Source organism: Lineus longissimus, chromosome 9, assembly GCF_910592395.1.
Source record: "Lineus longissimus chromosome 9, tnLinLong1.2, whole genome shotgun sequence".
Taxonomy (NCBI): Eukaryota; Metazoa; Nemertea; class Pilidiophora; order Heteronemertea; family Lineidae; genus Lineus; species Lineus longissimus.
Window position 1 is genome coordinate 12,382,511 of NC_088316.1, and position 22,924 is coordinate 12,405,434.

A 22,924-nucleotide genomic window follows, 5' to 3' on the forward strand; every position below is an offset into this window, starting at 1 on the left:
TCAAAAGGAAATCTTACTCGAAAATCTGGTGTAAGCGCAAGACATTCTGCATCTTGACCAACAAATTATCTGGCTGTGTCCAAAGGGAGATAGGACATGAGGTTCAGGATAAGCATACTATTGCGATGAAAATAACACGAACGCATTTAAATGATGTCTCATTATTGAAAATATAAGAATTTGGTATCAGGATGAAGTAGTGTTGTCAATTAAAAAGTAGGAGTAACAACTAGAACAACTGGAACTACTAAATAAACATCGTTTCTTTCTCGAAATTGCATGTTTTTAATCAAAGCTCCCTTCGTGATCCAAAAAAAAACAAGAGGGAAAACTGTTATTCAATCGGATGCCAAGAAAATGCAGCATTGGGTGCAATATGGGATGTAACTACGGAATGACGTCACTTTTGCACGGTACAGAAATCCTTCAGTTGTCATGGTATTCAAATGGATTAAATTTCAAACAGGATTATTGAGGATTTACTTGTGAATTCAAGAGGTGTTCAGGCAAGCTGCATTGGAATTTGAAATTTCGATCAATGTCGTGAGGTTTCGGTTGATATTCGTTTCGAGACCGCACGGGACGGGGATTTACCACACTGATGAGTCCACAGAGGATATCGCTGATTTGTAGTTTATAGAGACACACTGCTTGCCCCCCAAAAAACGCATTTCCTCATCCTGAAGAAATCGGGGGTTAATGTTCGCTTCATATTAGTATTAACCCCTGATTTCTTAGTGTCTTACATGGTGTCGGCCCACATTTACTGAGAAAGGCATACAATATGTCCCATGAATTGCTTGGTTTCGGTATTCTGTCTCTCATTCAACAAATTTCAAGTTTAGTTTGCCACATTTGCTGCATATTAGCATAAAGGAATAACTATAAAGGTATCACTTACAGTTACACAATTTATCACCTTTATCTTATTTCTATGGTTGTCGAAGATTGAAAAGCAATTAGCCAAATGATCATAATTCTTCGTTTTTTTGTTTTAAATTGAAGATTTGCAATTAAATTGCGGAAGCCGACTAGAAGTAACATGCTAAAGTCCGCTAAAATGATGTCTCGTTTCTTTGTCAAAGTGAAGATAATAACTGAAAGAACATTGTCGAATAAGCCAACGCATACCAATATGATGGTCACGTATGCTTGGAACAATTCAATGCTGTTATCCCGGAAGGTTTGGTAATGAGTTTTTGTTACAAAAATATCGGGACGAACCTCGCATTTAAGTGGTTTTACCTCGCATTTAAGTGGTTTTAACCACTTAAATGCGAGGTTCGTCCCGATATTTTTCGATGTCTCTTTAAAAAGAGACATCGATGCCAGAAGCCTCGTTTCGGACAGGCCTTTATAGTAGGCGATACTATGTTCCTCTATGAACAGACTATAGTCTATTTATAAATGTTATGTACGCATCGTTTTGGGCTCTGGAGGGCGAACTACTGGTCGGATTTCGTTGAAGGTTGTTTTTTATTGATCCTTGCCTTAAAGACCAAATACAGGATTTTAGGAGTTCAGCATTCTCAAGGCAGAAATTTTTTAGTCTTCAGCAAAGTCCAATGGTCATTTGGAGGGTCCCCGGGATGGGCGCCATATTTGTTTTTGGATATTTCTCATTTATTCTTGGACCATGAGTAGAAGGAAAAAGAAATAATAACCTGAACATTTCATCCAGATTGGTCGAGAAGTAAACCGTACAGAGCGGAAAATGTCCGAATCAATGCACTACGTCAATGTACACAAATGCATTCAAAAACATTATTTCGTTGGCATGGTTATTAAAATGAAAGATCCTGTTTGGTTTTGAGGTGAAGTCCAATAAAAACCAAACTGAGTTGCATCGATCACCATCTAAAATGTCATAGATAATTGAAAAACCAGCTTCTTCATGATCAGCATTCCTGAATCAGCTGAATTGTCTGAGGTCCATTCAAAAAGGTGATTATTAGAAGACGTGCTTTTGAAAGTTGCCATCTTCCCCCATTAAAATTCAGAGGGTTGACTATGCCCTGTCACAGATGATTCATAGCTCCTGTTGGGACGATTGCCCCTAACTAAGTACACGAACGGCGTAGATCGTACTATTTCACTAAAATCTCAGGTAAAATGGATGACAATCTTTCATGGTCAAAGACTCTACGGATACTAACTAATAATCACACGAATAAGTCCATGACGACAGCAGAAGACGATAGACGTGAAAATACCATTCGGATGGCCAGTGACTCATCAGACCTATGAGCAATAGTCAGTTGACACGGATGGCCTAAATCTCCACCCATGTCGGGTGGTACAATGATGCTGGGCTATTTATATTGGACGATTAAACTAATTTCTACATACATACCATTTAAACCCCTTCTGAACAGCTCCATTTGGCAATTTATCTTCTCGTTTAATATATTGGTGGTGCTTAACTATTCGCCATGTCACCTGAAGGTAGGATGTCAGGTAAGGAAGCAATTTGTAGTCCATATTGGTGGAAAATTTATAAGGCTTCTTCAGAAGTAATATAAATGTCCACGTCCTTTTGAACAGCTGTGCGAAAACTACTGGACCGATTTCTCTAAATTTAGTTTTTTCTCAATCAAATTTTGTGAACCAAGAGAATTTTCATATTTCAGCCACCTGTTTATTTGAAATAAAGATAGGCCTACAAACTGAAGTGCGTCTCTTAGGTTTCGACGGAAAGGTTTGCATGTGGAAGAGGCTGAATGAATGAATGAATGAATTGAAAAACTTATATTGGGCGCCTTTCCGTGGTCCACCACGCTCAAGGCGCCACCCCCCCTAAATAGTCCTCAAACAAGGTAGTTTTGAGTTGCCTCTTAAATGATGTTTCTGGTAGAGCCCTGACGGAAACAGGAAGTTTGTTCCACAGGTATGGGCCACAGCATGAGAAGCTGCGGTCACCATACCTGGACTTACTTCTTTTGATTTTAAGCGGCTTGAACGTGGTGGACCTCGTACAGCCGCTTGTCGCCACCAGCAAATCTGACAGGTACATCGGACCCCCACTGCTCACTACTGTCTTGTGTACAAGAGTCAGAATTTTGTAAACGACTCTTGCCTTGACAGGAAGCCAATGGAGCTCGCGGAGCAGTGGGGTGATGCTGTCAAATTTCCTGCGGCGACAAACAAGCCTAGCAGCGGAATTTAGCACACGTTGCAAAGGAGCCAGGGTCTTATCTGGTAGACCATAGAGTATGGCATTGTTAGTGTCTAGTCGGGAGACAACCAATGCGTGCACAAGCCTTACTACTGAGTGACGATCTAGGTATTTCCTTATCCTCCCAATTTTGTAGAGGCTGGCATAGGCAGCTTTGCATGTCATTTTCACTTGAGTCTGCATAGTCATTCCCTCATCGAGCCACACTCCCAGGTCCTTAACGCATTCAGATTTTGGAATCTGAACTCCGCTGATACTGATACTGGGAATGGATCCCTGTCGACGCGTTGACACAAAATTGACCATGTCCGTTTTTGGGGCATTAAGACAGAGCCAATTTGTTGACAGCCAAGACTGGATATGGCCTATTCCACCCTCCGTGGAGGCAACCATGGCGCTACACTGGGCGTTGTCACCACATCGAGCAGAAGTCAACAACTGATTATCATCAGCGTACAATTGGTATGGAATGCATGCTCTATTCATGACGTCTCCCAATGGAATTGTATATATCGTGAAAAGTACTGGGCCCAACACAGACCCTTGCGGCACTCCATACTCCAGTGACACAGCAGCTGACAGCTGACAGCGGCTGTGAACGAATGTAATCCGCTTTGAGATAATAGCCTATAGTATAAAGCGCTGCTAGCGCTGGTAATGAATATAAAGCACTTTGAAAAAGTACAGTTGTACAGTTTGAAGGGTATATAATAAATTACACCCAATTCTGATATGGGTGCAGAATTTATAAGTTCGCAAATGAAAATGATCTATACACATAAATTATGATTAAAAAAAAGGTATAAAGTATATAAGTATAAGTATGAATTATAATTAACTGATTTTAGAGATACCTTGCAGCAAATGTGGCAACTTATCACGTGGTAGGCTAATTGCTTTAATTGCATTCAAAATTTCCCGACCTGGCTGTTATATGCAATTGTACATGACATTGTAGTAATCTAGGGGAGGACTTTCACGGCAGTGACATCGCTTTGAAATATTTGGCTATGCGGATGCAAGAATCGACAGAAACAATGCAAAGATAGGAATAAAAAAAAATCCAGATTGTATTAAATTACATGTACTTATATGTAAGAACCCGACCTCGAGTAGCGTATCATGATGCTTCTGTCGAAAAAAAGACCCAAGCGACAGACAAGCACGGACGCGAGACTGCCTTTCATTTCTCCGTTCGTCTCAAGGCTCGTAAGGAAACAGAAAAAGGCGCCACCTCAGTTGCCGGTCGAAAATGATGATGACGGTAGTATCTTTTATTTCATTTTCTCCGATGCTTGTTTATTTAAAATGCCTTTTCGTAAAGATACGATACATTCGATGTTTTCCACCATCTTTTGTTTTGAAGCATCTGCGAAATCCAGGTATATGTAACGTTATATGGCAGTTACCCAAAGAAATTTTATTGGTTATGCTTTTGAACAAATACGATGTCTTTGTTACATCTCGGAACGCGTCTACTCTAAATTTGATGGACGATGCAAGCCGAGGTGCACATACATGTAACCAACTATGGATTAATCTATACTTGATGAAGCTCATTTGCATAAGATTTTAAATTCTCAATTCTCCTGTTTCTCGCTGGGGTAGGGAACTCTTATGAGCTAGTAACACTGTGGCGGATCCATAGATTTGGTAAAGGAGGGGCGCAACCTCCTATAGAAAGAGGACAGAAGCTGCGCCCATGCGAACGAGGGGGCATGGGGGCACGTACCCAGAAAAATTTAACTGTCAAATACGAGTTTTTGGGCATCTGGAGCGCATTGCCTATACTGGACATATTTCTTTGCACCCTCAAAAATACCATTTAATGTTTTAGAATTTAGCAGAAGCAGTCCAAATCTGCTTACTTTTGTGACGAAGTACGAGAATGTTTGAAATACGACTTCGACTGGTCGCCAACGGCCAAAGCTATGAACACGAGGATGTCGGCAAATATTATTGATACTCACGCGTACGAGAGCGATAAACTATAATGAGTTATTCTAAAGAATGAATATTTGACGCTATTTATTCGATGATGAATGGTGTTTCTCACTATTGGATATCGATGACAAGTTTTATCTTCTTGATACACACTAGCAATTCACTGCGCGGGACTAAGCGACTACGTTCCGTGCACATGGACGCAGTTTCCGGGAATTATAAAATGCTCCAAAATCAATCTAAACCATCAACTTCGAATTCTCCATACATGGGCCCCTCCGCTTACTCATTTGACTGCCAGAAGAAATTGTAGGTTGTTCAAAGCGTAATCTGTACCATATAGGGGACGTTGTGGCCGCGAAAAAGGAGGTGAAGTGGGTTTCAAAATGGGGCCTCGGAAATGCGTTGAATATTTGCAACTTTTGGCTTGGTTCGTGTGGATTATATCTAAGAGTGTCATTGAGGGTGTCATAACTGAATATATTGGTGGTTTTAGGAAATTTTATGGAAAACGTCCTCTTTCAGGAGAGCACGCTGACTGGAGAGCTGCAACTGCTAATCAGGGCGCCAGATGGCTCTGCTTTATGGGTAATTGCCTGTGCAGTATAGCGTGGTGACCCACGCGCAGCCCTCCTCATCGAACTAATAGCCTCATAAATGTTGAATTTTTGTGCCTCGTTCGCTCTTACTGAAGCAAATGTCATGATTCTTACAACCTTGTGTTTAATCGTTCTAGTGGGAAGAACTTGTTCAAGATGAAAAAAATAAACGTTCCAGGTTTCTTTAAAGTCCGAACTACCTCAAAATATTTACTTTGCCCGAATCGGACAGAGCGCCTAGTCGTAAAGGAGCCATTTGTAATACTGGCAAACATCCCCAGTCCTTTTAGGCTAAATGGGCTATTGTTGCTTTGTGATTGACTACACTGTCATTCCCCATCCAACCAAAGGCCCACTCCAGACACAATATCATTCAATTACAATGTATACCGACAATGCCTGGGAAATAATTAACCCCACACCTCCTGTGGAGTATACATTCTCGAAATATTAAAGGAGGACCGCTTCAAGATAATGATGTGACGAAGTTCACAGCGCTCGTAGTGTATGGAGAGCAATTCTTGGATGAATCAGAAATTGTACGCAAATGTTCTACTGATTGTTCAAATTTTCGGACGCACATCTGTAGCACCCTCTAATTGGAAGGCTGTAATCTTCAGAAGTGCCGGCTCAGTATTACAATGTATTTGGCGACACACCTCCTTTAACTACCTGTTTGTTATGATTCATAAAGTGCTGTGTGTTGTTCGGCGAAGACAAGTCACATTTCTTTTGATGGCCTAAATTCCAGAAATGAGCTAATACTCAGGTCTGCTCAGAATATCAACCAAGCTTGGACACCACCGCCCGTATGCATAAAGCATCTTAAGTGTGAACATTTCCTTATGTTTAAGTATTTTACTTAAGTTTTGATCTTAAGAGGCTCCTTATCTAAAGTGATATGCATGAAACATCTTAACCTGGGAAATACTTAAGTATTTTCCTTAAATCCTACCCTTCCGTAAGGTACCATTTGAGCTACCTTAAGTAGACACCTAGCAAAGTATTTTCAAAGCTTTTCCTCGTGATCGACCAAGTTGGTAGGGTCCAATTCGGTTGCCTGGAGCAATTTTTTTGAGAAAAGCCATGCTCCTGGCTGTATTGGCCTGTGCAGATTCAACGCACGGTAGGGATACTACTAGGCCTATTTTTGTATTGATGACCTCTCCGGACATCATTATGCAAGCACCCTGCCTAAATTTACCCAACGTTGATTTGTGACAGCAATTTCTACTGGCTGGGAGCTATTGCATAAAAGTTATCATCATGAAACTGATCACGTTTGGAGGAATCCGGGTAAATTAGACAAAAGTAAATTAGACAGCGATATTTTAGACAAAGTAAATTAGACAATGGTCATTTTAGACAATTGTCATTTTAGACAATGGTAAATTAGACAATCTAGACAATTTCTACTGGCTGGGAACTATTGCATAAAAGTTATCATCGTGAAACTGACCACGTTTGGAGGAATCCGGGTAAATTAAACAAAAGTAAATTAGACAGCGATATTTTAGACAAAGTAAATTAGACAATGGTCATTTTAGACAATGGTCATTTCAGACAATGGTCGTTTTAGACAATGGTAAATTAGACAATGGTAAATTAGACAATGGTAATCTAGACAATGGTCATTTTAGACAATGGTCATTTCAGACAATGGTCGTTTTAGACAATGGTAAATTAGACAATGGTAATCTAGACAATGGTCATTTTAGACAATGGTCATTTCAGACAATGGTCGTTTTAGACAATGGTAAATTAGACAATGGTAATCTAGACAATGGTCATTTTAGACAATGGTCATTTTAGAAAAGTATTGCTCGTTCACGGGCGCTTTACATAGTTACATAGGCTTACAGAAGGCAGTAGTTGAAATGATGCAATGACCTGTAGAGTGTAGGCCTTTGCATTGGTATTACAGGCGTAACTCCTTCTTGTTATCAGTTGTAATACTTGGATTACTTATTCACAAGCAGCGAAAGTTGGTGCCATTCGTTGACCAGTTTGTGTTGGATCATTCACGTCCTTCTTCTCAGCCCGACGCCACGTATTTTATGATAGCACTGCATGCCGTCTTCATTATAATCTCTTTAGCATTTACTGTTTTATTCTCATCATGTTTTTCCAAGACGGTAAGATATTCCTTATGCCTTTATATTAATCACACACGTATCAGCATAAGTTCATGTTCGAAGGGACCAGTAAACCTGGGTATTCGAAAAAGCTGGATCGCTGGACTACTGGATTCACTGGATTGTGACTCATGGACCACCACCGTCTGGATTGGGGATCGCTGCTGTTGCTGGCACCGCATGCTGTACTGTAGTCTAGCCTACCGTACATGTTGCAAAACTCGGCCTCATATGCGGCCATTATCACAACCGGCTAATCGAATACCCTGACACAAGTACAGAATCATTCACACAATAGCTTGAGCTTCATAGAAGCGACGGTAATAGCTCGGCGGTTTTTCTGGTGAAGAGTCTGCGACTGTGGGATCCATGTTGGCAGTGCCAGTGTGTGCACTTGAAGCACATGGTGGGAAACGTTAGGGATTTGAGAATTGTGCAATTTATCCAGGCGGTGGAGATCCAGGAGTCACAATCCAGTAAATCTAGCAGTCCAGTGATCCAGCCTTTTCGAATACCCAATCAACCTAGCTGACACCCAACCGTAGTGGCACGCGAACAAATTACTCTTACGTGTGAAATACTCACTTCCTGGAAAGGGCGAATTCGGATGGCAGCATGTACACTCCTAAGGCAATGGCAAATAATCTTTAACACTGTGGCACTTTGAATCCCTACTAAACCACTGCGTAGCGGAAGAGTGTAGGCAACATGGTGTCCGAAATGTGATTTCAGCCTTTTTTTCGAGTTTTTTTACCAGCCGATGTCAGCAAGTTGAGTAGAGGTGCTGTATGTACTATCTGACAGTAGTCTTAAAGGTATTGCTGGTTTCTTATGAGGTGTCTCCTTCGTGTCTTTCAGGAACTGAGGTCACCAGCATGGGAGATTTCCTCTGTATAGGGGACTACATCTGCCTATACTGCGTCGGAACCGATGGATACATCTTCAGTTATCAATCAAGGTATAAGTGATAAGGCTGTATGCGTCATACCATAAAGAAATAGCGCCGTAAAGGTCACACTTGGTAGCGCGAGCGAGTATCTTGCATGATCATATTGGCCCTTTGCCAGATTCGCTGGTACCACCTATGGTCGGGAAAACAAACCATCTATTAACAGATCTCCGTGGGAAAGACGCCAGACAATGGCTAGAAAGGCATTGTCTGGTGTCATTAACCGCACAAAACTTATTGTAGAGATAGTTTGCCCGAACCTAGGTGGTACAGGCGTATCTGGCAAAGGGCCTATTGACGTATGGTTTTGATTTTAGTAGTGTCGATACAAAGTGAGACCTTTACGTAGGTATTTCTTTATGGTATGACGCATATTGTATAGCCTCAACATTGAAACATGCCACATTGTTATCTCCCCATCAATACTTTCATTTAGAGAACTGATCAATCTTTGGTAATTCGGCATTGTCCATAAGCCTTAGAAGAGTGATTCATTGCATTCTATCAACGCGCTACCAACAACTATAACGCCCATCATCACCAAACCGGCACTATGAAAAATTAGGCCCATTCCCCAGCAGAAGAGTTGTCAAAAATCCTATCCAAAAATTGCTTTCTTTTTCAGCTGTGTGCACAATGGTTTGTACATATATCAGCAACAGGACAGAGAAACACCTGCACAGATTCCCAATCCTCACGGTAAGCCAATGGGCGAACGACTTTCTAAATATACACAACTGCACAGAGCTTCAGTTTTTCATGTCTTTTCTGCAAAACCGTACCGGTGTAACATCTGTGGTTGTTCCCCATGTTTCAGTGTTTCCAAACAATAGGCAGCTAGAGAGACCATGACTTTTCAATAGGGGGGATACACAGAAAAGCTCGTCAATCTATTTTTGAGCGTTCCCAAACAATGAGGGGAAACACTCAAAAACAGAAACACTCAAAAACATTACACCGGTACCAAGAGGAACCTTTACGGTCTTATTCATTTATGGTAGGCCCCCGATTACTAGCATAAGCCAGAAACGAGAACACTTATAGGGCGAGAGTGGTAGTGAATAGCCAAAATAAAGATGGATTGCCATCATTTCTTCACACTAACCATTTATTTCTTTGATTTAATTTTTAGCGGTGACGTTTCAAGTGTGTATCCAAAACAGGTACAAATTGAACAAAAAATATCGGAAGATATACGCACGAGGTCAGCGAGATGACAATGACATCAGAACAAAAGCTCAGCTGCCATCTGCAAAGGTTGGTTGGAGACAGGTTTTGTCTTTTTTTCAAATGTGTGCGTCATCTCTGTTGACCAGTAGCAGAGACAATTCTATCTGCCTGTCCATCTTTTAGAGCCTGGGGTGGTAACATTAGCCGGCTGCGCACGCTGCAAAGCATTTTCCTCCGTATTTTATACTCTTTAGCGCGTAATCTACGTTCTAGTAGATCCTGTTTACTTTTGTGGCATTGTTCTGTGATAGAAACGGTTCAATAGAACCACACCGGATCTACAGAACGTAAATACGCTCTATTGGTTAGATTTAGAACGTAATTATACTGTGTGAAAGTCCCCAGTTTGTTTTTATGCGCAATGACAAGCTGCACATTTATTCAGAAATTTTAGAAAATTACCTTTTGAAATTATTGTTCTTGTGTTTCCTCAATAAAAGAGCGTTTTTTTCCAGATGTCGGCCGAGGCAGAGAACAACGACAACATCGCGGAACAGAAGCGACAGCACGGGAAGAGGGTGCGATACGGCGAGATAATACAGGTACGTAGCCAGAGAGAATTTTCCAGCCATCCTATCATCACTAATGTCTCTTGGAAAATTCTGTTTTGCAGAGCCGGTGTAACGGTGAATTTAGTTCCCCTGCAAAACAGTCCTACCGTACTTTACTGTGATTGTATAGAGATTCAACAAGAACATGGACGTATCAGATTCATGGCGAGTGAGACCATGCCCTCGTGCAGGCTATGAAGCAACAGTATATATATCAATTTTGTTGGCCAGACGCAAGAAGCTAACTTGAATCCTCTTAGTTGGGTCAATCACTTCAGAATACTCGTGAATAATTATCACAAATAAACTCGAAAGATGCAGTGATTTCGTGTAAAATAAACTCAATGGGAATAATTATAGATGTTTCTTGCGCGGCACCGTAATTTCTGAGAAACCCCTTTGATGACGTCATTATTGAGATTCCCCTATTGTAATCTACAGATACGCATTGGAGTCATCAACATAAATCACAACTTGATAAACAAAACGCAAACTATCTTTGGAACGAGTTTAGAATCCCCGATCACACCCCAAAAAAAGGTCATCGGTTGACTAACCAAGCACCACTGTTCAATGGATTTATAGTTGAATGCGATCAAACTACGTCATTTCCGATCGGGGATTCTAAAGTTTAGCCCTATCTTTTAATGTCTGTTTAGACTACGATATCTTCTCAAAAGCTTTTAATTATTATTGATTACTTCAATTTTGACATTATTGGTACGAAATTTTGTCTAAACACAGCGATTAAAGTACTTGAGAAGTCACGGCTGGGACGGAATCGGCGGGTACGAAACTCGGCACGCAGGACGTCCTGCAGCGTCCTACAGGACGGGGCCCATCTCAACAGATGCAGAAAATGAAATGAGGAATTTTAGGGACCATCTCAGTAGTGTGATCTGATTTTTCATGGTTGTTCATGAAGGAGTTGTGTACCGAAAAGGTTGTCTCCGGATTTGATTTTATATCAAAGGGAAGTTGTGTTGAAGGGATTAATGTTCAAAGGGGAGTTGCACGTGTACATGGGTTTGGGATATGAATGGGTGATTTATTGAGGGTTTGGTGTTGTGGAGTTGTGTTGAGGGATTTTATGTTTAAAGGGGAGTTATGTTAGGTGTTTGGTACTTAAAGACTTAAAGGGGAGTTGTGTTTAGGGGTTTGGTATTAACTTAAGGTAGAATTCTGTCAGAGGGTTTGATGTTTTAAAGGGAAGTTATGTTGAGGGGTTTAATAAATAATAGAAGGGGGGGGGGTTATTTGAGGGGTTAGGTATTTAAATGGGGACTTTTGTTGAGGGGTTGGTGTTAAAAAGGGAGATGTGTAGAAGGGTTAGATATCAGGGTAGTTTTGTTGAGGGCTTTAATGTCTAACAGGACTTGTGTTGGATTTTGTTATTTCTAAAGGGAGCTCTGTTGATGATTTTGATGTTTAAAGGGCAGTTGTGTGAAGGGGTAAAGGGGAGTTTGTTTTGTTGAGGGTTTTGTAGGGATCCAAGGGGAGTTCACTATAAAGACAGCTAATTGTATGTTACGGGAGCAGTGTCCCACTTGACTACTGAGATGGTCCCCAAAATGTCTCATCTCATTTTCTGCATCTGTTGAGACGGGCCCCCTCTTGCAGCACACTGCTTGTGAGATGAGAAAATAATGAGTGCCTGTCCTGCTCCTGGCCTGGGGCATGCCAGCGCATGGCATATGGATGGACATGATCTGCAAATGAAATTATATGCTGCTCACCAGTTCAGTCTTCAGTCTTGACCCAAGAGGGGCCCATTGTGGAAGTTTTTTGAGTGGAGTAAAATGTGAGCAAGAGTTGGCTTTATAGTATGGACACATGTTTATGGTAGATGGGACATTGTGCCAAGTTTCTCTGATGTCCCCAAAACCCGAAAGGAAAATTAATGTCATTCAGGTGTGTCCTGGATTCACTCTCATAACCCTGGTAAATTTCATATGCGTGGTATTCTTTTTAGATTCGAAGTCAGTTTCAAAGATTTTTTCAAATTATAGGCCCCCCCTCCCTTTGAACCAGCCCCTGTTTTTGGTTGGCGAGAATCCTGCACTTCTCCTTTTGGCCTTGTGCAGCAGATGCTAACTCTGCGTCTTTGATTTGGACTGATTAGAGCAGAAAAAAAATTCATTGAAAAATTAGGTTGTAATACAATGTAATTCGCATGTTTCATGTTAAGTACAGTAGAACCTCTCTTATTGGACACCTCTCTATTAAGGACACAAGTTTTGGTGCCAAATTGGTTGTTTCCATTCAATTTGACATCTCTAATCAGAACACCTCTCTATTAAGGACAGCACTTGTCAGTCCCAAGGGTGTCCTTAATAGAGAGGTTCTACTGTAAAACAAACTTTCTCTTCCTTTTAGCTTAAACATGTGTACACTGGTAAATATATCCACGTCAGTACAACTCAGGGAAGTGTCCGGGACAAGAACAATATGCTGGTAAGTTTGACAGATGTGTAGTAAGTATAGGCCAAGATTAAAGGGTAACTCGTGTCAAATTTCACCATATATTATTTTAGCTGTTTTTGACAAATGACTACATGTATGTCACTTTCTCATAAATCGGTAAGGTTTTCGAATCGAAATGCACATTTTCTAGAAATTGATGGTTTAATCCCACCCGGACGGCTCGCTTCGGTGCCATTTTCGTTGATGACGTCACAACATGAACATTTTTGCGGTCGCGGTGGTTTACATTCAGCGATTTTATAATAAATCTAATCAAAAATGGAAAATTTGAGCTTTACATTTGTGATCAACAATTAAAAACGGACGTATTCCCGCAAAGTTGTAAATCACATCATAGTATCACTTTAAAATGACAGTTGGATCTCCCTGCTTGTGCCCAATATCAATCAGTACAGTTGCCAAAAAACTTAGGGAAGTCTGTTTGACAGGCTTGGTGGACCCTAAATTATGCATGACCTTTTTTTATCAGTGGCCAGTGCATTTCTGATGGTTTCATCTGTCCTCATCTTGCAACTACAGTGGAACCTCCCTTAGTGGACACCTCTCTATTAAGGACAACCTCTCTATTAAAGACACTAGTTTTGGTGCCAAATTGGTTGTTTCCATTCAATGTGACCTCTCTAATCAGGACATCTCTCTATCAAGGACAGCACTTGTCAATTCCATGGGTGTCCTTAATAGAGAGGTTCTACTGTACAGTCATGTAAATTGTATCTCCGGGCCTCAAAAAAGGGTACAAAAGCTGAAATCTTGTCATTGTTCACAGATAATCAAAACTTTGTAGAAAAGAGTCACAAATGTCCTTTTATTTTCTCAATTTAATGAAAAACCATGTCGCTTTCAGGTGTCCCTGCACGATTATAATGCCAAACACGCCCAGTTCCGCGTTCAGCCTCGATATAAGGTGAAGTCGGAAGGTGACAATGTGAGTATGGGACTCGAATGCATCTTGATCTTGTGCATTGATATGTGGCACTGGCCGAATTCTTTGCTCCCTAAAATTTACAGCCAGTTCCATTAAGCCGATCTTGCAGATTTTGGATCCGAAAGCTACTGGAAATGGCGTGCAAAAATGTGTTTTTCCAACCAGGTGGTCATGTATAAGGATAAGTCACTTTGGTCAGCTTGTGGAACATTTCAGTGTTCACATCCCACAGAAATGTACAGTGAAACCTCCCTTAGCGGACACCTCTATCAAGGACACCCTCTCTATTAAGGACACTAGTATTGGTCCCAAATGGGTTGTTTCCTTTCAACTTGACCTCTCTAATCAGGACACCTCTCTATTAAGGACAGCACTTGTCAGTCCCGAGGGTGTCCATAATAGAGAGGTTCCACTGTGCATTTGTTTGAGGTGTGCATCTCAGGATAAAGACACTATAACCCTCATTTCATTCTTCAGGTGCAAATATATGACCAGATCGTATTGGAGAGTGTGAAGTCTGTCGGCCAGTATTTCCATGCGAGTATGCCCTGGCAGATTGATTACGACACGTTCGGGTCTGAATTGAACCTCGGCATCGAGAGAACTGGTTTCACACTCATCAAAACCTGTAAGCCCATACTCGGGGACGAGGAATTTGTAAAGGTGAGAAAATGGATTTGACTGTATATGGCCATAATCAATTACCCTTATCCACAAGCTCACCCTCAGGTGGAAACTCTTTGAAATACAGTGCTTCTGTAGTGCTGGCATCATTCCTGCTAGCCCAGGTTTGGGGAATTCCCCTTGGCTTATTTGGTAGAGTGCAGGTCTTATACGCCAGAAGTCCCGGGTTCAATCCTCGTACACTTCCTGTGATAGAATTCTGCCATCTGCCTGTCCATGAGCTCTGCCTGTCCATGGGCAATAAGTCAACGCACTGTACTACTGGGTTAAGTGGCTTGGGATGGATTTCCCCTAGATACAGTCTTGTGTAACGAGATGCAAGCTCAAAAGAAATGTGTTTATAAGCATGCAGATGCACAGCTTCTGTAGTACATTTAAGCACCTCCTCTAGTGGGCACCTCTCTATTAAGGACACCCTCTATATTAAGGACACTGTATGACATGTACATGTTAAGGTCTCAAATTGGTCATGTTCATTAAATTGACCTCTGTAATCAGGACACCTGTCAATTAAGGACAGAAAGGGTGTCCATAATAGAGAGGTTCTGCTCTATATGTAGGCTTGTTTCTTCCTAAAACTGTTTTTTGCATGTTCATTATAACTGGTCTCTCTTTTTACAGAACATCATTGTGGTAAGCTGGTCTATTGTATAAAAGCTTTTTAAATTAAAATTATTTTTGTGTTTTATTAATAAAGTTTGCCTTCACCATTTGTCTTATATTTCTTTGATTTAGTTTTATCACTGTGGACAAGCACGTCGCACGCATACCCTGCTATACAGACTGGAAGAACAGTCCAATATAAATACAGTAGAACCTCTCTTAGCTGACACCTCTCTATTAAGGACAACCTCTCTATTAAGAACACTAGCTTTGGTCTCAAATTGTTATGTTTCCATTCAATTTGACCTCTCTAATCAGGACACCTCTATATTAAGGACAGCACTTGTCAATTCCGAGGGTGTCCTTGATAGAGAGGTTCTACTGTACGTCCTTTGTTATTTAATTTTGGGTGAACGAGTGCACATTTTGATACCGGTGTATAGCTGATATGAAATATTGCCCAAGTTGTAATGAAATACCCTGTGCATCAAAGAATATGATCAATAGATTCTTTTCCTTTGGAATATAGCACGGTACGCTTGTACTCAGTGTTTATGTTATGCATTGTGTCTTTTCTTTCCCTGATTCCCACACTTTCCCGACCATGGTACTTACCTTGCCAGACAAGTGTCTTTTCCGATTTAATGAAGATATTTACATGTAGTGTCAGTGCTTTTAATAGTACAGGTATGAAGTAGACATTGGGTGATATGAATAAAGACTAGCAAATGCTTTTATCTAAAACTCCATGTACATTTACACTAGGCCTTTCTGTACACAATTGAAGAAAAAGCATTTGCTAGTCTTTATTCATATCACCCATTATGTCTTTCATATCACCCATTATGTCTTTTATCTACAATGATTGTATGGAAGTCAATGTACAATGTCGTACACCAGTATGTGATCATCCCCACACACCATAATTGTGATCAGAGTATGTTTTGTTGAAGTGAGAAAAAAATAACACTACCCGAGTTTACCCACCATCCCCGTACTCGCAATCCCAACTTTTCCCTTGAATCACATCCCACAATGCCAAAAAAGTTCAGATTGAAAAAAGAAATTTGTTGGAAGTTTGCTACAGCTTTACCAGCATAATTGACAGGGCCAATGCATGATTAAACACCTGCATGAGATTTATACTTCATACAAGAACTGCCTACCCAAAATAGCTACACATTTGGGGGAAATTTTGTCGGACCCTTCATACGCATTCTTTGGGCCATTTTACCCTTTGACTCCAGGAAAACTGTTCACCTAACACCTCCCTTAAGCCGAGGACACACTACCAACTATTGCTCACCAAGATCAAAAACAGATGTAGGGTCACCTGGCAAGTCACTCTTGCTGGCCTCAACAACTGTGCGTTCACACCAATGTCAGGCCCAGACAATTTTAGCTACCTGCATACCTGTCTGTGACGTCACTGGAGGGAAACATTTTGGAGGGAATTTTCAGATGAAAACAAACATGGCTTATGAGACCCCTGCTGTCATTGCTCCTGATTAATCAGGTATATACCTGTAGTTTTATAGGCCCATGGACATTCTCAAAACAGCCAACCATCTTCAAAGTACGGGTTTACATGTCAAAAACATATAATCGGAACTCCACCTTAAAATGTAGACCCAAATAGCTAAAAAAGCTAGTGCCTAGTAACATGAATTCATTTTTTCTTGGTGTAAAGGGCTTGAAAGAGTTAAAAATAAAACCTCTTGTTTACATTTTCCTTGCTTGAAACAGTTGGTGAACCGTTCACAAACGACAATTCTACCTGAAGTAGCTCCCCTGTGGTGGCAATCTTGGCGAAAATATAGAACTCCCCACCAACTCACCAAGACTGGGTGAGAGTATCTAATTTCATTGGCCAAGTGAATTGCCGGACCGTTCACATATGACAAGACATCTGCAGTCAATTAAATTAATCACCATTGGCCAATTTTTCTTGGTAGTGTGTCCTCGGCTTTAAACTTCTTATCAAATCTTCTAATTCTTCCTCCGGTCTTCCAGGGAGGATCAGTAATCCGTCTATATCACCGGGAGCTGGAAGCCTACCTGATCACGGAAGGTCTCTTTGGAGATGAAGTGCTACAAAATGGTAAGCAACACAGACATTATGTCATAACACCAAGAGTAACACGCATCAGTTACTCGTATTCTGGGTTCTCCACTGCTTTTCTCAAGGTAGCTTGTACCCTGCAATGATATCCAAGAAGTTTTGCCAGTGGGGCGGCCAGCAATTTAAGGTGGGTTGGCCCGATAGAAACCCTTTACAAATTCGACTCTAGCGCAAGGTAGGATGGTATAAAGCTACCAAGGAAGGGGGGTAAGCTGCCCTGACAAATGACCTTTTGGAGAACGACACTACCTACCATTGTCATTGGCAATGGCTAAAGCCTATCTAAGATCTAGGTTTGGCTATATGTCGGTAATTGTGGTTGCTATGGGCAGACTTTCTTAGTGAGCAGTGCGTAGTTGCATCAGCGAAGTAGCACTGAAAACCTGATCCGCCTTGCTGAGGATGTTCGATGATGACAGAATGGTGTCCACACCATCAGTCACTCAGGGTTGTCCCATGACCACATGTCTGCCTGTCAAAGTAGAAGTGAACCCTTGGGACTGACATATGCTGTCATTATAAGAGATGTGTCCTCATTAAAGAGGTAAATTTGAATGAAAATCACAGGCTTGGGACCAAAACCAGTGTCCTTATTAGAGAGGGTGTCCTTAATAGAGAGGTGTCCGCTAAGAGAGGTTTCACTGTATTGTTATTTTCAGTCCATCTACGAGTGCGCCAAATCGACCAAATCAACAAACCTAAGACGCTAATGCCGAGTACGTCAGGCCTGACTTACTGGCAGGTTGAGGCAGAGGACAGTATTCTCAATGGTAGGTATCACCTTTCAGAATCCAGTGCCAAATCTGTCTTATCTGGTGGTCCGGGCTTTCAGATGGACACACAAAATGCATGTAACTCTGCATGATTATCGATCTCACCTTGATATATCCCCTCTCTGCACCACAAGCACTTTGTACAAATTCAAATTTCCTTTGGGTAGTTCCTTAGTCTTTTTCCAGGCTTCTTTTAAGCAGACCCACCCTTCGAGTTTGGCTGTACTGTCACAAACACTGTAAAACTTCCAAAATGATACGTATTTTCTAAAAAGTCGTACATGTATGCTTAGATTGATGGGCTGATATATGTGACTGTCACAGCAAAATTAGGCCCATGTTCCTCTGAGCTTAATGGCAGGACTTGAAACTAACTTGAGATTACACCAATTTCTTTGATTATCTGGTGTCATTTTGGTACATCATCTGTGCGACATGCGCCTGGTTTTGCCTTGACGGGTCACATATATCGGATTCGATGTAACATTTAACCCATGTGCACATGGGTTTAATGTAGAAAAATAAGTTAATTAAACTTTTAAGTGATTCTTTATGGTGACTACAAACAGTTTTTCGTGGTGATAGTCGTGAGTAACTTTACTTACCATAAAGTTCAATCTTCTTTTTAAAATACAATTTAAACTTGTTTTTTGCATCCAATTTTGACATTTATGATTGTTTATGGTGTAATTTTTTGGAGAAGATTTATTAATATATAGATACTTGATTCGATCATTTTCTTGGATATTTATTTTGGACTGCAAAAACTCATTCTGAAAAGTTTTATACTGTGTATATCCCTTGCACTTGTGGTGGGGCAATTAAACCATCATGTTGCACAAAAGAAGTAGAAGAGAGATGATGTGAGTGATGAAAAGATTGACAACCTGGCTAGATGTTGATGCGTATAATTACTTTTCTGTTCATTGTGAATTCAGAGGTAATTGGGGGGGGGGGGGGGGGGTAGTAGCTAGCCTTTTGCCCCCCCCCCCCCCCCGACCAAAAATAAGATATTACACCAGAGTGACCCAATTGCTGCCAGGTTTTCTCAATTACTAGTTGCTAGCATATCACCCCTGTATCAATTGCTCATCTAGCATGTGACAATTGTAAGTTATCCTGCATGATTGTCTTATCAATTAACAAATATAAGTCTTTCTTTTTGCAGAACAATTTGCTTCATCCTAGCACACATTTTTCCTTGCACATGCAGCTTTGCACCGCATGGTATCGTTAAAAATACGTCTTACCACAGGCCCTTTATTTAAGGGTACCACCATTTTGGCTGGAACTTTAAATCTTAGAGCAAATAAAAATACTTCAAAATAAATGGGCTGCCAGCATAAAACATGGGAGGCTGTTCTTGGGACTCTGATCCCTGATATTGGCTGGAACTTGAAATCTGAGAGCAAATAAAAATACTTCAAAATAAACGGGCTGCTCACACAAAACATGGGGGGCGGTTCGCGGGACTCTGATCCCTGATATTTGCTAGAACTTGAAATCTTACTTAAAAATAAACGGGCTGCCCATATAAAACATGGGAGGCTATTCTCTGGACTCTGACCCCAGATATTGGCACTCACATTGTTTTGAAAGTGTTCCAATTGCTTTAGGATTTCAAGTTTCAGCCGGAATGGTGGTGCCTTTGGTCAACCCTTAACTTGACAGGGGAACTTTTGAATTTAAGGCACACAGATGACGTTAACTTTTTAAGTTGAATAAAACACTCTTTAAATGTCACAATCAGAACATCTGCCCTTCCCGTGCACCAATCAAATGAGACTGGCAGTTAATTAGAGGCAGTATTCATCTGGCCTATCCCTGCAGATCTGCTGTTAGAATTGTCTACCTGCTCAGCTATTCTGTTTATAAACCTCACTCATTTGATCACAGTGCTTTTTATTGAACATGAAGAATACGAGGTGAAGCTATGCACAGTAGAACCTCTCTATTTATAATAAAGTGTCATAAAATCGTACTTTTCAGGAAATGTGATAAGATGGGGACAGCAGATCAGATTACGCCACATGGTCACGCGGCGCTACCTGTGCGTGAACTCTGACCTTGAGGTCGACCTTACGACAGATCACCGAGATCCACGAGCAGTGTTCAGACTACATCCTGTCAAAAAGGTGAGGTTTTAGCGAGTTAAACAGCACAGTTAGATGCCCCATTTGATTATACAGTGGTAGTGGACACACTTTCTCGTGAGGACACAAGTTGTGGTCCGAAATTTGGTCTTTCTATTCAGTCTGACCTCTCAATTCGAGACACCTCTCTATCAAGGACGGCACTTGCCATCCTGAGGGTGTCCGTAATAGAGAGGTTCAACTATACTGTACCTTCGTCTCTCCATTTTTCAGGAGGTAGACGAGATTAAGTTTGAGAGTTACGCGAGGATTGAACATGAGTTGACAGGCAGGTGGCTTCATGCTCTTAAAGATGTCGAGTACGTCCCGCGAGAGAAGAGATTGGCACAGTTCGAATCATTGCGTGGCATAGAGTGTGATGAAGCACAACTTCATGAGGTAAGTTAAATTTGAGGGGGGTGTAAACAGTTTGTGTAATTTTCTACAGGCATAATGCTATAAAAACTCAAGTGATGCACATTGCCGATCTCGATGGCCTAGTGGTTAAGGTGGCCGCCTCGTGAACGGAAGGTCGAAGGTTCAAGGCCCATTGGTAACCTCTTTCCGATGCGACCAGTTGGTTAGCCGCCAGCTAGTTAAATATAGGGTACAAGCTGCCTTCTTGCCAGGTGCCTGGCATAAGAGATAGGAGTTTGGAAGTAACGAGTGTCTCATAAGCCAAAAGCTGGCTGGTCCTTTCATCAGGGGTGACACTATAATCAACAAACTTTACATTGTTCCCAAAACAAAGTTAGGAAGGACATTTTTTAGGCCTGATGGCGAGGAAAAGCCGATTACTTATCTGTTATATGCAAAGCCTGCACCAGAGAAAACCTTTTTTGGAAGATTTGCGATGATTGGAACATACGCCTTCCTTGTAGTGTTCTTGTATGACAAACTCAGTCAAATACTCTAAATAAGCATGCAGCGATTGGAAAAATTGATGCAGGTACCCATTGTATACAGAAAACGGGCATGATTGACTTTTGGCAGCGCCTGGCATTAGAAATAGGGAACAAAAGATAGTTGAACCAGCAGTAAATATATTTGAATGAACGGCGTAAACCTTTAAGGTTAGATGTTTTTAAAATCTGTCATCAGCCGTATCTTGCCTTTTCAGATCTCAACAGAATGTGACCAGCAATACGACGATGCATTTTCCCTCCAGCAGTGCATGCAGGAACACGTCAGTATATTCAACTACGTGGCCGGGACCGTGCCTTTTATCAAGAATCTCATAGCCGATGTAAGTTTGTTGGGGTTGTTATATTAGATTTGATGCCTTTATGTCCAGCTGTAGTCATGTACTGAGTTAGAGTACACAGGCAAAGGTATCCGTCCACGGATAGTTGACGGCCCATGGACATTCAGGCCACGGAGGTCCATGGATGGAACATTCATGATTATCACCAGTGACGTTTTACAACTGGTAAATCCAAAATGAGACACTCAAGATTGGCCACAAAACGATATGTAAAGCATTAAAGAGTGGCAGCATTCAAACCTATGGAAAATAAAAATAAATTGGCCGAGTTTAATACCTGTATTCCATCATAAAATAGAGTCTATGATGGCCCATCATAGAGTCTATAACGGATTCCATCAACTATCCACGGATACCCCTTGGACGCTCCATCCACGGAGGTCCATCCATGGATAGCTGATGGAGATCATCAATCAGCTATCCATGGATGGCCCATGGATGGAGCGTTCATGATTAATCCCCATCAACTATCCGTGGGCCGAAACTTTTGCCTGTGTATATGATACATGTACATAGGAACCTCCCTTAGCAGACACCTCTCTATTAAGGACAACCTATCTATTAAGGACACTAGTTTTGGTCCCAAATTGGTAGTTTCTATTCAATTTGACCCCTCTAATCAGGATACCTCTCTATTAAGGACACTAGTTTTGGTCCCAAATTGGTAGTTTCTATTCAATTTGACCTCTCTAATCAGGACACCTCTCTATTAAGGACAGCACTTGCCAGTCCCGAAGGTGTCCTTAATAGAGAGGTTCTACTGTACATGCAAAGCCCATTCTACAATGTAAATTGCAATCAAGGCCTGTTAGAATTCTGTTTCACGCATCGTGATATATTTCAGTTAACAAACGGAAAAACTCTTCACGCGGTCGAGACGCACAGAGTAACGGAAGCTTTGACCGAGCTCACAAACTTCCTCTATGTGACAGGCTTACCAGAGAAACCACGACAAAAGTTGCTGCGAAATCTTAGGGTAGGCATTGTCATTTACTAATTAGTCCTCTTTTAGAAGTTAAGGTCAGCTGGGCTATCGCCAGAGCCGTCAACGGCTCATGTGGCCAGAGCTAATCCTGGCTTCCATAGCATTAAGCAACTAGGAGTATCACTCCCCCTGAATAGGATGCCGGTCTATCACAGGTAACTTCCCAGGCAAGCCTGGTACCCATTTTAATACTCCTGGGTGGAGAGAAGCCAGTGGGGTTAAGTGCCTTGCACAAGGACACAAAGATGAAACAGTGTTGATCCGTCTGAGTATCGAACCTATGACCTCCTGGTTATAAGCCTGGCGCTCTAACCACTCTGCCACTGATCCCTCTTTAGTCATTTACTAATTAGTGTCTAAAAATTGATA

At 41.3% G+C, this 22,924-nt stretch overlaps 1 protein-coding gene across 2 annotated transcripts in view; it reads left to right on the forward strand.

Moving 5' to 3' along the window:
- The window catches only part of LOC135494175 (inositol 1,4,5-trisphosphate receptor type 2-like), a 102,255-nt gene that overhangs the window by 31,201 nt on the left and 48,130 nt on the right, over positions 1 to 22,924 (forward strand). For both annotated transcript variants that reach the window (XM_064782016.1, XM_064782017.1), the window contains exons 2-14: positions 8,712 to 8,811; positions 9,428 to 9,501; positions 9,935 to 10,059; positions 10,488 to 10,574; positions 12,960 to 13,037; positions 13,912 to 13,992; positions 14,470 to 14,655; positions 17,293 to 17,380; positions 18,061 to 18,171; positions 20,164 to 20,309; positions 20,541 to 20,705; positions 21,427 to 21,552; positions 22,415 to 22,546. In XM_064782016.1, coding sequence (XP_064638086.1) covers positions 8,712 to 8,811; positions 9,428 to 9,501; positions 9,935 to 10,059; positions 10,488 to 10,574; positions 12,960 to 13,037; positions 13,912 to 13,992; positions 14,470 to 14,655; positions 17,293 to 17,380; positions 18,061 to 18,171; positions 20,164 to 20,309; positions 20,541 to 20,705; positions 21,427 to 21,552; positions 22,415 to 22,546 — 1,499 coding nt within the window. The remainder of the gene's footprint in view (positions 1 to 8,711; positions 8,812 to 9,427; positions 9,502 to 9,934; positions 10,060 to 10,487; positions 10,575 to 12,959; positions 13,038 to 13,911; positions 13,993 to 14,469; positions 14,656 to 17,292; positions 17,381 to 18,060; positions 18,172 to 20,163; positions 20,310 to 20,540; positions 20,706 to 21,426; positions 21,553 to 22,414; positions 22,547 to 22,924) is intronic.